Consider the following 15,106-nt stretch of genomic DNA (forward strand, 5'->3'; position numbering starts at 1 on the left):
TAGTAACATCAGTGTGAACATTTTCAGAAAGAACAGGGGATACACTTTGTTTCTCTTACTATGACCTTACGTAGAGTCGCTACTCACTCTGAAGATAATCACCATCACTCTCTCGCTCACTCTACCACACACACACACACGTCGGCCCTGATATTCTCTTGAAGAGATCACAAACGCACCAACACATAAGTATAAACTTCAGGCCACTTACGTAGGCTACGGAGAAAGCTCTGCGTTGAGGACTATAAATCAGCCTTAACTAATGAAATTGCGGCAGGGTCAGGACTAGGGCTGAACGATTAATTGCATTTGCAATAATATCGCGATATGTTAAAACGCGATTTCCTAATCGCAAAGGCTGCGATTTGGTCACGTGACTCATGAGAGCAAATCAGTCTGCACTCCGCAGAGAAAGCATCAACTTAGCATGCTAACGCTACGTCGTACCTTGAGCTGATTTCTGTCATTCAAACAACTCTGAGTTGTAGTTTAAAACGTGTAAGGGTTTTATTCGGGCTCCAGTCCATACATGCAGTTAATGAATACAGGCACGCAGAACTGAAGGCTCGGTTAGCAAAGATTAGCAAAGATTAGCGGTTAGCTCCGGTTAGCGGTTAGCTACGTTATAAAGATATGGAGTGGAGGAGCTACCGCTGAGAGGGGTAACAGTCAGACTGATAAATGACATTCGGGGAGCTTTCACAGCAGCGTGGCTGCGGTGTTTCAACAGTTTTATTAGTACAGTTAATCCCACGGCAACACCTGCATGCTACTATTAACGTAACGATAGCCTCTCTGAGCTAGTGCAGCGTCGTTGACGCTGTCATGCACACGGCACGCAACTCCATGAGGGGAGGGAGGGGCTGGAGGCAGCTCCTCTCTGTGCGCTGTTAAAGAAAATACACCGATGTATATATTTTTACTTATTTAACTGTCTAGTAAAGTTCAAAGACAGTGTTTAAAAAGTGCGCCACATGTTTACATATGTTGATGTAAATAATAAAATAATCTAAATACTACTAAGTGTGGTAAAGCCACATTTGTTTTTATATTTCTGCAATCTGCACTTAAGTGTGATTTGTTTCTGACTTTCATATGAATGTTTACACCAGGCTTGGTCAGTGCTCAATATACTACTGGGATTGAAGTAGTTAAATAAAAGATGTCATTCATATAAATTCATGCATCACCTAATGTCATCATCACATCCAGACCTGGCTTCCAGTAAAGAACAGTTTGTTTAATCTAGCTAATCTTGTGTTGTTCATACTATACAATGATTTATTGCTAGTTTTTGTTGAATAATACAGAAGACAAAGAGCTTAAAAAATAATCGCAATCGCAATATTTTGGAAAAAAATCGCAATTAGATTATTTTCAAAAATCATTCAGCCTTAGTCATTCAGCCCTAGTCTGTGTTGTGGTTTCTGTATTTTGCCTTGTGTTTTGTTCTGTTGTGGTTTCTGTATTTTGCCTTGTGTTTTGTGCCGTTTCTGTTGCTTCGTAGTTTTCTGTATGTTTCCTGTTCTTGTTGTTCTCCCTTGTGTTTAGTGTTGTCAAGTTTCTGTGTTTAGTTGATTTCATGTTTCCCGGTTTATGTTCTGCTTCCTGTTTTATTTTGATAGTCTGGTCTTCTGTCTTGTCATGTCTAGCTTTGCTTTCTGTTCCCACCTTTGTTGATTGTCTTGCCCTGCCCTGATGTGCTTCACCTGTTGTCTCACCTGTTTATGATTTGTCTGTCACCTCATGTATTTAGCCTCTGTGTTCCCCTTGTCTCTTGTCAGATCGTCTTGTGTGCTCGCCCATGTCTGTTGTTTGTTCCCTAGTGTGTTCTGTTCGCTCCTGCCTTCAGTGTTTTATTTTGTATGTTTCCAGTCGTTGTACTGCCGCCCTTTGTTGTAATAAATACCTTAGTTTGACCGCCTCCTGCCTGCCTGCCTCCTCTCTGCATTTGGGTCCGAATTCCCGCTCCCTCGTCACAGAACGATCTGACCAGCATGGACCCAGCAGAGAGGCAACTTTTCGAGGAGAAAGTAGCAGAGTTTGAGCGCACTGTGGAGAGCCTTTTGGACTCAAGACCCGGTCGGTGTGCCCCAGTTCTGGAGAGGATCTCCACGCAAGAACAGTGGTTTAAGGAGAGACCGTGGGTGAGCCATTTTGTTCCATGCCTAAACATTGTGAAGAAGAAGTTGGATAGCTTCCTCCATGGCTCACCCACTTGCCCGCCTGTCTCTCAGCCAACTAACACCGTGGCTACTGGGGCATTGTTTGCCGCTCCGTCTATCTCCTCGCCCGTTCCTCTGACTCGAGCCCCCACTCCACCCGGAGAGGAACCAAGGCCCTGCACGTCTTTGTTTGGACAATTTTCCATGTGGCTTAAACGGACCGAAGAAGCTGAAAGAGCCAGCCCGGCAAGCTGCTAGTCAGAGACCCAGTGCTTCAACTAGCAGTCCGTTCGGACGCAACCTGGTCAGTATACACAACCAACCACCAGCAGTCCTATGAAGGAACCCGCCTGGCCGTCTCCGCGGGGACCCGTGGAGGCCGTGGGCCGGAGGAAGGGGCGTCGTGGCTCTCAGCGCCAGGTCCCTACTCAGCCTCACCGGACCTGAGCCCAAGCTGCCCAGCGGACCTGAGCCTGACCTGACCCGGGGTACCTGAGCCTGGGCCGACCTGTGTGCGGATCGCCGCTGGCGTGCAGCCGCCCGGGTCGCCCGCTGGCGTGCAGCCGCCGGGTCGCCGTGCGGCTCTCCTGACTTCGGGCCGGCGTGCGGCTCTCCTGACCCGAGCCGGCGTGCGGCTCTCCTGACCCGGGCGGCGTGCGGCTCTCCTGACCCGGGCGGCGTGCGGCTCTCCTGACCCGGGCGGCGTGCGGCTCTCCTGACCCGGGCGGCGTGCGGCTCTCCTGACCCGGGCGGCGTGCGGCTCTCCTGACCCGGGCGGCGTGCGGCTCTCCTGACCCGGGCGGCGTGCGGCTCTCCTGACCCGGGCGGCGTGCGGCTCTCCTGACCCCGGGCGGCGTGCGGCTCTCCTGACCCGGGCGGCGTGCGGCTCTCCTGACCCGGGCGGCGTGCGGCTCTCCTGACCCGAGCGGCGTGCGGCTCTCCTGACCCGAGCCGGCGTGCGGCTCTCCTGACCCGAGCCGGCGTGCGGCCCTCCTGACCTCGAGCTGGCGTGCAGGTCCTCTGTCCATGGGCTGGCGTACAGCTCTTTCCCTGCCTCCCAGCTGGCTAGCAGCCCCACAGAATCCCAGCTAGCTAGCAGCCCCCTGACTCCAGGCCAGCTAGCATCTCCCCTGACTCCAGGCCAGCTAGCGGCCTCTCCCTGACTCCAGGCCAGCCAGCGGCCTCTCCCCTGACTCCAGGCCAGCCAGCGGCCTCCCCTGACTCCAGGCCTGCTAGCGGCCTCTCCCCTGACTCCAGGCCTGCTAGCGGCCTCTCCCCTGAGTCCCGGCCTGCTAGCGGCCTCTCCCCTGACTCCAGGCCTGCTAGCGGCCTCTCCCTGAGTCCCGGCCTGCTAGCGGCCTCTCCCCTGAGTCCCGGCCTGCTAGCGGCCTCTCCCTGAGTCCCGGCCTGCTAGCGGCCTCTTCCCAGCCTCCCGGCCTGCTAGCGGCCTCCCCTGACTCCCAGCCAGCTAGCGGCTCCCTGACTCCAGGCTAGCTAGCAGTGCCCCGAGTCCCAGCTACCTAGCAGTTTCCCCGAGTCCCAGCTACCTAGCAGTTTCCCCGAGTCCCAGCTACTAGCCAGCAGCTCTTCCGAGTCCCAGCTAGCCAGCAGCCTCTCTAGCGTCCCCGAGTCCTCTGGTGTCGCTAGTGTCCCCAAGCTGCCCAGTGTCCCAGTACTGCCCAGCACCTCTGTGAATTTGCCGGCCTCTGGGTCCTTGCCGGCCTCTGGGACCACCTCTGGGACTTCGCCGGTCTCCGGCTCCCATGGGACCATCTCTGGGACTTCGCCGGCCTCTGGGACTTTGCCGGTCTCTGGCGCCCCAGAGACCGCCCCTAAGACTATGCCCACCTCTGTCACTGTGCCTGTCTCCATCCCTGTCTCTGTGCCTGTCTTCGTCCCTGTCTCTGTGCCTGTCTTCGTCCCTGTCTCCGTCCCTGTCTCCGTGCCTGTCTCCATCCCTGTCACTGTGCTCGTCTCCGTCCCTATCACCGTGCCCATCCTCGTCCCCGTCACCGTACCCATCCTTGTCCCCGTCACCGTGCCCGTCCTTGTCTCCGTCCCCTTCACTGTCTGTATCCCTATTACTTCCCCTGTGTCTGAGTCTGTCTCGTCTGAGTCTGTCCCTGTTCGGTCTGTCCCTGTTCTGTCTGAGTCTGTCCCTGTTCTGTCTGAGTCTGTCCCTGTTCTGTCTGAGTCCGTCTTGTCTGAGTCCGTCTTCTCTGAGTCCGTCCCGTCTGAGTCTGTCCCGTCTGAGTCTGTCCCGTCTGAGTCCGTCCCTGTTCTGTCCGAGCCTGTCTTGTCTGAGTCTGAGTCTGTCCCTGTTCGGTCTGTCCCTGTTCTGTCTGAGTCTGTCCCTGTTCTGTCTGAGTCCGTCTTGTCTGAGTCCGTCTTGTCTGAGTCTGTCCCGTCTGAGTCTGTCCCGTCTGAGTCCGTCCCTGTTCTGTCCGAGCCTGTCTTGTCTGAGTCTGAGTCTGTCCCTGTTCTGTCTGAGTCTGTTCTGTCCGAGTCTGTCCCTGTCCTGCCCGGGTCTGTCTTGTCTGGTTCCGAGTCTGTCTTGTCTGAGTCCGAGTCTGTCCCTGTTCTGTCTGAGTCTGTTCTGTCCGAGTCTGTCCCTGTTCTATCCTAGTCTGTCTTGTTGAAGTCGGCACAGTTCTGTGTTCCCTGTGCCCCCAGTGTCCTCTGTGTTCCCTGTGCCCCCAGTGTCCTCTGTGTTCCCTGTGCCCCCAGTGTCCTCTGTGTGCTCTGTGCCCCCAGTGCTCTGTGTTCTCTGTGCCCCCAGTGCTCTGTGCCCCCAGTGCTCTGTGTTCTCTGTGCCCCCAGTGCTCTGTGTTCTCTGTGCCCCCAGTGCTCTGTGCCCCCAGTGCTATGTGTTCTCTGTGCCCCCAGTGCTCTGTGTTCTCTGTGCCCCCAGTGCTCTGTGCCCCCAGTGCTCTGTGTTCTCTGTGCCCCCAGTGCTCTGTGCTCTCTGTGCCCCCAGTGCTCTGTGTTCCCTGTGCCCCCAGTGCTCTGTGCTCTCTATGCCCCCCAGTGCTCTGTGTTCCCGTGCCCCCGGGGCTCTCTGTGTTCCCCGTAACCCCAGGGCTCTCCCTCTGTTCCCTGTGCCCCGGGCCCCTCGGTCCCCTCTGTTCCCTGTGCCCCGGGCCCCTCTGTTCCCTCTGTTCCCTTGTCTGAGTCCGAGTCTGTCCCTGTTCTGTCTGAGTCTGTTCTGTCCGAGTCTGTCCCTGTTCTATCCTAGTCTGTCTTGTTGAAGTCGGCACAGTTCTGTGTTCCCTGTGCCCCCAGTGTCCTCTGTGTTCCCTGTGCCCCCAGTGTCCTCTGTGTTCCCTGTGCCCCCAGTGTCCTCTGTGTGCTCTGTGCCCCCAGTGCTCTGTGTTCTCTGTGCCCCCAGTGCTCTGTGCCCCCAGTGCTCTGTGTTGTCTGTGCCCCCAGTGTTCTGTGTTTTCTGTGCCCCCAGTGCTCTGTGTTCTCTGTGCCCCCAGTGCTCTGTGTTCTCTGTGCCCCCAGTGCTCTGTGTTCTCTGTGCCCCCAGTGCTCTGTGTTCTCTGTGCCCCAGTGCTCTGTGCCCCCAGTGCTCTGTGTTCTCTGTGCCCCCAGTGCTCTGTGCCCCCAGTGCTCTGTGTTCTCTGTGCCCCCAGTGCTCTGTGTTGTCTGTGCCCCCGTGCTCTGTGTTGTCTGTGCCTCCAGTGTTCTGTGTTTTCTGTGCCCCCAGTGCTCTGTGTTCTCTGTGCCCCCAGTGCTCTGTGCCCCAGTGCTCTGTGTTCTCTGTGCCCCCAGTGCTCTGTGTTCTCTGTGCCCCCAGTGCTCTGTGCCCCCAGTGCTATGTGTTCTCTGTGCCCCCAGTGCTCTGTGTTCTCTGTGCCCCCAGTGCTCTGTGCCCCCAGTGCTCTGTGTTCTCTGTGCCCCCAGTGCTCTGTGCTCTCTGTGCCCCCAGTGCTCTGTGTTCCCTGTGCCCCCAGTGCTCTGTGCTCTATGCCCCCAGTGCTCTGTGTTCCCGTGCCCCCGGGGCTCTCTGTGTTCCCCGTAACCCCAGGGCTCTCCCTCTGTTCCCTGTGCCCCGGGCCCCTCGGTCCCCTCTGTTCCCTGTGCCCCGGGCCCCTCGGTCCCCTCTGTTCCCTGTGCCCCGGGCCCCTCTGTTCCCTCTGTTCCCTGTGCCTCCGGGCCCCTCTGTTCCCTGTGCCCCGGGCTCCTCTGTTCCTGGTGCCCCAGTGACTGTTTCCCCTCCTGTCTTCCCTCGCTGCCCTCCCTGGGCCGTTCTTTGTTTTAGGGTCGTCTGGGATCCGACCCTTGAGGGGGGGTTCTGTTGTGGTTTCTGTATTTTGCCTTGTGTTTTGTTCTGTTGTGGTTTCTGTATTTTGCCTTGTGTTTTGTTGCCGTTTCTGTTGCTTTCGTAGTTTTCTGTATGTTTCCTGTTCTTGTTGTTCTCCCTTGTGTTTAGTGTTGTCAAGTTTCTGTGTTTAGTTGATTTCATGTTTCCCGGTTTATGTTCTGCTTCCTGTTTTATTTTGATAGTCTGGTCTTCTGTCTTGTCATGTCTAGCTTTGCTTTCTGTTCCCACCTTTGTTGATTGTCTTGCCCTGCCCTGATGTGCTTCACCTGTTGTCTCACCTGTTTATGATTTGCCTGTCACCTCATGTATTTAGCCTCTGTGTTCCCCTTGTCTCTTGTCAGATCGTCTTGTGTGCTCGCCCATGTCTGTTGTTTGTTCCCTAGTGTGTTCTGTTCGCTCCTGCCTTCAGTGTTTTATTCTGTATGTTTCCAGTCGTTGTACTGCCGCCCTTTGTTGTAATAAATACCTTAGTTTGACCGCCTCCTGCCTGCCTGCCTCCTCTCTGCATTTGGGTCCGAATTCCCGCTCCCTCGTCACAGACAGGACCTACCCCATCTTATATATATTATCAATATATAATTTAATATATTAATATTACATTAATATATTAAATTATATTAAAATAATTGTGTAAGTAGTCACCCACTATAACTAACACACTTTCATTGTATTTTGGTGGCTTGACTTTAAACTTCAAAAACACTGCAATGAATAAATTGTTTTTTAAAAAGATTAGATTAGATTAGATTAGATTCAACTTTATTGTCATTTGCAGTACAAGTACAAATACAACTAAATGCAGTTTGAGTCCAACCAGAAGTTATTTTTTAGTCAACTTAGTTAACTTTTTCATTGAATCAGAGAGAAACTTTGAGAAGAAGCATAAGTAAATAGTGTACACGTCAACATCCAAGTCATAACAACACCACTGTTTTTAAGAGTACCAAAATATCCGACGTGGGACTTAATAATACTGAAGTGTCTAAAAAATAAACAGCATGGATAAGGTTTGTCGTTCAATGTAATGGATATAATGATTTATAGTCAATGCACAATATTTATACCCCCACTCAACCATCTCTGTAATCATACAATCTCCAGTAGTCCCACGCAAGTCGTAAACATGGGATTCTTTGCCATCTCTACGATTCATCACATATGATGTGAAACCCCAAATTATAATCTTTCACTTTTCAGAAAAAATGTATTCAAAAACCCTTAATGCAAAAACACATTGGCTTTCCATTGCTAAGAGTGATAATCAGTTTCTCTGGTTACTATTTTTTAAATTTTTACAAATTAACATCATCAAACATTGCTCCACAGTTTCTCAATTACATTATATACATACATCTTTTACTTAGAGACTTGCCATAGTGCAAGTGTCTCTCCGCTATCCTGCCAGATATTTTTTATACAGAGACAGAGAAAGCCTGCCCACACCTTCAGTCCCTCATCTCTGTCTGTCTGTCTCTTTCTCTCTCTCTCTCTCTCTCTCTCTCTCTCTCTCTCTCTCTCTCTCTCTCTGTATGTGTCTGTCTGTGGCCCAGGCGTCGCTTTCATACCAGCGTCCATCTCCTACCTTATTGGAACCTACATCTTCGGCACGTTGGCGCACAAGATGGGGAGGTAAGGAGAGAAATTATCCTTATCTATCGCTCTCTCTCTCTCTCGCACTCTCGCTCTTGTTCTCTCTCTCTCTCACTCTCTTGGTCCCTGTGATATCTGTTTCCACGCGTGAATAGGTTCAAAGTAACCTGACTCCGCCAGATGGATTGCTTCGCATTTGCTCGGCATATCCATCTGGGAACTTTCCGTTGGAAAACTTTTGGGAAGGGGCGGAAATACTGGTTAGCTGATTGGATGAACCATCTGTCTATCACCTATGTTGGTGATAGACGGGCCAAATCAACCAATCAGATCCACGAAGCGTATGAAAATACAACCACAAGCCCGCCCCTGCTGCTGCAGGCAAAGCATAGCTGCAAGCAACATGTCCGTAAAGGATATTTGCCGTTTGTGTAACGAGCATTTAGGAATAAAAGACACCATTTCAGGTTCCCGGACCATATTCCAAAAGAAGGATCCAAGAGAAAAAAAGCATTAGCAAGCAGCTAACAGAATTAGGGCTACCGCTGTCTGAAAATACTGATTAGCTGATTGGATAAACCATCTGTCTATCACCACCTAACCCACCTCAAAACCAACGCTGATTGGCCCGGTCGTTTGGCTAATGGCTCCAAATTTTCTCTATCTCAAGATGCCAGACTGATCTGCGAGTGGAAAACTGGAGCTCGCGAGATCAGGACGGTCTCACGAGGCTAGGTTCAAAGAACATCAAATAGAATAAATGACCTTATACCTTTTAAAGCTATAGTGCATAGTTTCTGCCGCCCCCATGAGGAATTCTAAGTAAAGACAACAACACTGACGGTGCGTCTACATTATACAAGACTTCCATGACTCTGCACCATCAAAAACCTACTTTTTCGAACTCGTCCTAGGCCATGCGACCGATCTGCACCAAACCTGGTAGGTAGCACCTCCAGATGGACCTGACCAAAACTTATTAAAAGAATTTTGCTACGTTAAAGTATGCACATTTGACGACCAAACTAAATTTCCTAGCTAGCTACCAAACACAAACTTTATCATATGTCGGCTAAATGTAATGCTATCAGCAAAAAACTTGACATTATCGTTCAGCATCCCAGTACAATGCTCTATGCTGAGTTTGGTGAATATCGGCCATTAGGGGGCGCTATAATCAACGATTATCAGTTTTGGCCAATAACTCAATGCATGCAAATGGGACATTTGCGATTGTAATATCTCTGCCATAGTAATTTCTATCAACATTAATATTGTCATGCTTGTTCGGCATGCAGCTCTGTGGCTCTGTACCAAATTTGACAAAATTCTGCCATTTGCGGGAGCTATAGTCAACGTAGACCAGTTTGGGCCCTTTTACCTCTTCTGAGGTTGAGTACATTGTATACGACGCCAAACGCCGACGACGCCTTAATAACTTCATAATTAATAATAAATGGAATTTATATTTACAGGGCAGGTAGAAAACAAAAACAATGCAAAACAGAACAAAATAAGACAAAACCAAACAGGATTCAGTCACAGATGAAAAGGGAGGGGGACGTAGTGCTACAGATAGGCAGAGGTGAAGAGATGGGTCTTGAGGCGGGACTGGAAGATGGTGAGGGACTCAGAGGTGCGGATCTCTTGGGGGAGGGAGTTCCAGAGCCTGGGAGCTGCCCTGGAGAATGCTCTGTCCCAAAAACTGCGGAGGTTGGACTCGTGGATGCAGAGGAGACCGGTTGAGGTGGATCTGAGGGACCGTGAGGGTTGGTACGGGGAGAGGAGGTCAGTGAGGTATGAGGGTGGCAGATAGTGGGGGCTTTGTAGGTGAGGACCAGGATTTTGTAGGTGATCCGGTGGGAGATGGGAAGCCAGTGGAGTTGTTTTAGGACTGGAGTGATGTGGTGCCAGGATTTGGAGCGGGTGATGAGTCGGGCTGCTGTGTTCTGGACCAGTTGGAGTCAGTTGATGCTGGTAGAGCTGATGCCGAGGAGAAGTGAGTTGCAGTAGTCCAGTCGGGAGGAGACGAAGGCGTGAATGAGTCTTTCTGCAGCGAGGGGTGTGAGAGAGGGTCTGATTTTGGCAATGTTGTGTATGTGAAAGAAGGAGGTTTTAAAGCCCCCATATTATGCTAATTTTCAGGTTCATAATTGTATTTTAAGGTTGTACCAGAATAGGTTTACATGGTTTATTTTTCAAAAAACACCATATTTTTGTTGTACTGCACAGCTCTCTCTCACTGATTCAGATCCTCTTTTCATCAGGTCTCTGTTTTAGCTACATAGTGAGACCTCTTTTCTTCTTCTTCTTCTATACTATCTTTGATTGCACTCGCACATGCGCAGTAGCTCAGATGTAGAGCATGTCAGCTAGCTAGCTCCATAGACAGTAAAAGAAAGGCTGTTTCTCCAACTTTGGTCAGTTACAAGGCAGGATTAACTGGGAGACTTTTAAATGAGGGCGCACATGTAAGTACACTACTAGTCAAAAGTTTTAGAACATCCCAATTTTTCCAGGTTTTTATTGAAATTCATGCAGTTCAATGTCTTATTGTACTCTGAAATGAAAGAATAGAACAAAAAAATAATTGAAATTAAAAAAGAAATCATGGAATCAATTTATAAACCAAAATGTATTCTAAATTTTTGACTCATCAAAATAGCCCCCTTTGGCAGATATAACAGCTGAACACACTCGTGGCGTTCTTTCTACAATGGAAATCAAATATTCTTCAGAAAGTTCTTCCCAACGCTGTTGCAGAAGTTCCCATAAATGTGTGGCACTTTCTGTCCAGTTCATCCCAAACCAGCTCAATGAGGTTTAAGTCTGGTGACTGTACTGGCCACTCCAGGTTTTTAAGCTTACCATCTTGTTCTTTTTTGCTAAGGTAGTTCTGGCATAGCTTGGACTTATGTTTTGGGTCAGTATCTTGCTGTAGGATGAACCCCTGACCAACTAGGTGCATACCAGAGGGTACTGCATGGCGCTGCAAAATGCTGTGGTAGCTGTTTTGGTTCTGGGTGCCTTTCACTCTGTACAAATCACCGACCCTGGATCCAGCAAAACAGCCCCAGACCATCACGCTTCCTCCTCCATGTTTGACTGTAGGGGTGCACCGATCCGATATTTGGATCGGGTATCGGCCCCGATATTGACAAAATAGTAGTAATAGTTTTTTGTTTATTTTTTTCACTCCGTCGCAGAACTGGGACCCCTGTTAACTGCGTACCCTTCTCACTCATGGTAGTAACTATATAATACAACAATTAATAACCCACAACTAACTCTCTTTAAAAGGATAAAACACCAAAGCATATAACAATTTGAGACCTAAACAGTTTCTAACACTAATAATTTTACATTTACAAATGTAGCTACACCGCCGAATGGCATGCTGGGTAACATTACAGCTGCTAGCCTAGCTAGCCAGGTAGCATAACAGTCTGTTAAGCTGGGAGAGGCTCCGGTCGCTACTGCACATTCAAGAACCGAGAAGAAAGTTAGCTAGAGGATGAAGAAAGACCGGAGATACACCAGAACAACGTGTGCTCAAGAGAGGAGCCGTCTGTTGTTCCGAAGTCTTTTGTTTCTAACAAATCGGACATAATTTAGCCACTGTTGTTGTCCGTCGCTCTAACGTTACTCGGCCGTATTAACGTTACTGTGATAACGTTAAAGACGTGTCACTTCAAGCATGCAGCGGAGCAACATTATGAACGCAATCCACCTCCGGTCCCGCTACAGACCGTTGAGAAAGACGGGTTCAGAGCAATGATTAAAACTCTGGATTTAAGATGTCTCGCCTTGCTGAAATACGTCCTCCAACCTGCTGACGTTATTCAAACAGCGAAGGAGGCTGACAGCGGAGCTACGTTCACTCGCCCACTACAACCACACTACAACCTAACTTACCTGTGGCCAAGGTAGTGGTTATACAACTAGCTTACAACTATTTTGTTTTGAAAGGGAAACAATGTTAAAGTTGATTGTATGTGTATTCATTCGATTTGAGTTTATTTTACTACTTTCCAGTTTGTACAATACAAATAGTTTAGCTTCTGTAACTGTTTCATGGATTCCCCTTCATATAAAGTTATTGTATAATGTTGTGGAGCCAAATCCTTTAGTAATAAAAGCTTTTAGTAAACATGATGAAATTAACATGTTTTTGAGATATTCTATGTACTCCTGACAGTAGAATAAGCCATTATAAACCTATATAAAGGTGGCCCATTACTGATGGCCCATTATTATTTATTTAAATTTATTTTAAGAAGTTTGATTACATTATATTTTCGATTTGAATGCACAGTTGTTTTTTAAATAACAAATAAATAAGAATTTAATGCATTACATCTATGTTATTTTGTCTTAGTTAGGAAAGTAATGTTTAGTTAGGAAGGTCTGGTGCCTTTAGTCTCTTCCATATGGTGTAAGGAAGGTATAAGGTGGAAGGTATACAGTTTATTATTAATTCAGCGACGGTATCGGATCGGTATCGGGTATCGACAGATACACAAAGCCCTGGTATCGGTATCTGGACTGAAAAAGTCGGATCGGTGCATCCCTATTTGACAGTTGATGTCACACACTGAGGAACCATCCTTTCGCCTACTCGACGGCGTACAAAAATCCTGCGTGATGAACCGAAGATTTCAAATTTTTAGTCATCAGTCCATAACACCTTCTTCCAGTCTTCAGTAGTCCATTGGCAGTGTTTCTCGGCCCAGGCAAGCCTCTTTTTCTTATTCTGACGTCTTAGCAATGGCTTTCTTGCTGCAACTGGACCTACCAAACCTGCAGCTCCAAGTCTTCTCTTTCCAGTTGAAACTGAGACTTCTTATTACAACCACTATTAAGCTGTGCTTGAAGCTGTCGTCCTGTGAGCCGCCTATCACACAAGCTGTTGACTCTCAGAAACTTGTCTTCTGATTCTGTTGTGGCTTCGGGTCTCCCAGACCTCTTCCTGTCAGAGTTTCCCCCAGTTTCTAAGTGCCTTTTGATGGTGAAGAATACTGTACTCACTGACACCTTGACTTTCTTCGCAATTTCTCTGTAGGAAAGACCAACATTCTTAAGTATTATGATGGTCTGTCTCTCTTCCATTGTTAATTGCCTTTTTCCCGCCATTTTTAAGGCAACTCACTACTTTCTTCAGTACAATACTGTTCATAATGCTCATGAGGGTACGGTAGTACAGTGTGTTCCAACAATACTTTTATACAAACAAAGGGGGTTGTAAGTAATCCAGACAAGTTGGAACACTTGTGGGAATAGGTAGCACCAACTTTCAAAGCTTGATCAACCTCCATTGCTGCAGAACAGCTTTACATCGTTTACCCATTTCTTGTTCCCTGAAAAAGGCCTTTTGTAAAATTCTGAAATGTACATTATTTTTCGGTTTTGGGTAACCTTACTTTTTTTTAACCTCAGGCAGTTCACCGCTTACCTTTTGTACCATTTCAAGCTATTCATTTGACTTGAACTGCTAAAATGTCAATAAAAAACTAGAAAAATGGGGGTGTTCTAAAACTTTTGACCAGTAGTGTAATTCTTTCATAGATTATGGTGAACTTGTGTGTGTTGTAGCAGTGCTTTGCTATTGAGAACGCTAACGCTAATGCTACGAGCTAACGGTTGCGGTTAGCCAGCTCATTTCGGCTTGTGATGTAGAAAGCCGTGCCGATTTTGAACAGCTCACCCAGAGACTGAAGGCAGGACACATTCAGAAACCGTATTTTTTTCTAAGTTTGTATGCGTGCGGAAGCACCAGAGATACAAAATAACACCCCAAATCCCAGAAAAAGTGTTTTTTTCATAATATGGGCACTTTAATGATATGATGGATGTGGGGCTCAAGGGAGAGGGTGGAATCGAAGATCACGCCAAGGTTGCGGGTCTGGGGAGATGGGGAGACAATGGTGCCGTCGATGGTGAGAGTGGGGTTATTGGTTTTGCTGAGTGTGGATTTGGAGCCTATGAGGAGGAATTCTGTTTTATTGCTGTTGAGTTTGAGGAAGTTGTGTTGCATCCAGGTTTTAATAGCTCACAGACAGGAGTTGATGTGGGAGAGGGGAGGATTGTGGGGGTGCTGAGGTAGATCTTGGTGTCATCGGTGTAACAGTGAAAGTCCAGGTTGAAGTGGCAGAGTATCTGACCAAAGTGGAGGATGTAGATGATGAAGAGGGGGCCGAGTACAGAGCCTTGGGGAATGCCTTGAGTGACTTTGGCTGTGGCAGAGGTGTGGTTATGGAGAGAGATGAAGTGGGATCTGTTGGAGAGGTAGGAGTGGAGCCAGCTGAGTGCAGTACCTTCGATACCGAGCTCTTTTAGTCTGGTGAGCAGGATGTTATGGCTCATGGTATCGAAGGCTGCACTCAGGTCGAGGAGGATGAGAATGTTGAGAGAACCGGTGTCAGCAGAGGTGAGGAGGTTGTTGAGGACTTTGAGGAGAGTGGTTTTCAGTGCTGTGGAGGGGGTGAAAAACAGATTGTAGGGGTTTGAATTGGTTGTTGGCATGAAGATGGGTTTGGAGTTGTGAGGCCACTATACGTTTGAGGGTTTTAGAAAGAAAGGGGAGGTTGGATATTGGGCAGTAGTTGTTGAGGGAGGAGGGATCCAGACCAGGTTTTTTAAGGATTGGGGTGACAGCGGCAGTTTTGAAGGCACAAGGGTCAGTTCCAAGGGACAGTGAGGAGTTGAAGAGGTTAGTGAGGTAGGGGCATAGGACGGGGAGGCAAGACTTCAGGAGTGGAGTAGGGAGGGGGTCAAGGGAGCAGGTAGTGGGTTTGGAAGAGCTGATGAGTTTAGAGATTTCAGGAGGGGTGACCGGGTCAAACTTGGAGAAGAGGCAATGTGGAGGAGGGGTCAGGAGGTCAGGAGAGATGGGCCGTTGTGGGTACTGGAGTAGATACTGGAAGGTCAGATATAGGGGATAGGGATTGGTAAATTATGTTGATTTTGTCAGCGAAAAAGTGGAGGAATGAGCTGCAGAGATCTGGAGTAGAGGTAGGGAGGGTGT

General features: G+C 48.7%; 1 protein-coding gene across 1 annotated transcript in view; it reads left to right on the top strand.

The window, feature by feature from the left end:
- Nucleotides 1–15,106, top strand: part of LOC114572384 (synaptic vesicular amine transporter-like) — a 79,770-nt gene that overhangs the window by 27,078 nt on the left and 37,586 nt on the right. The window contains exon 11 of the mRNA XM_028603995.1: nt 8,043–8,121. Coding sequence (XP_028459796.1) covers nt 8,043–8,121 — 79 coding nt within the window. The remainder of the gene's footprint in view (nt 1–8,042; nt 8,122–15,106) is intronic.

The sequence above is a fragment of the Perca flavescens genome, chromosome 17 (assembly GCF_004354835.1).
Source record: "Perca flavescens isolate YP-PL-M2 chromosome 17, PFLA_1.0, whole genome shotgun sequence".
In the NCBI taxonomy this organism is placed as follows: Eukaryota; Metazoa; Chordata; class Actinopteri; order Perciformes; family Percidae; genus Perca; species Perca flavescens.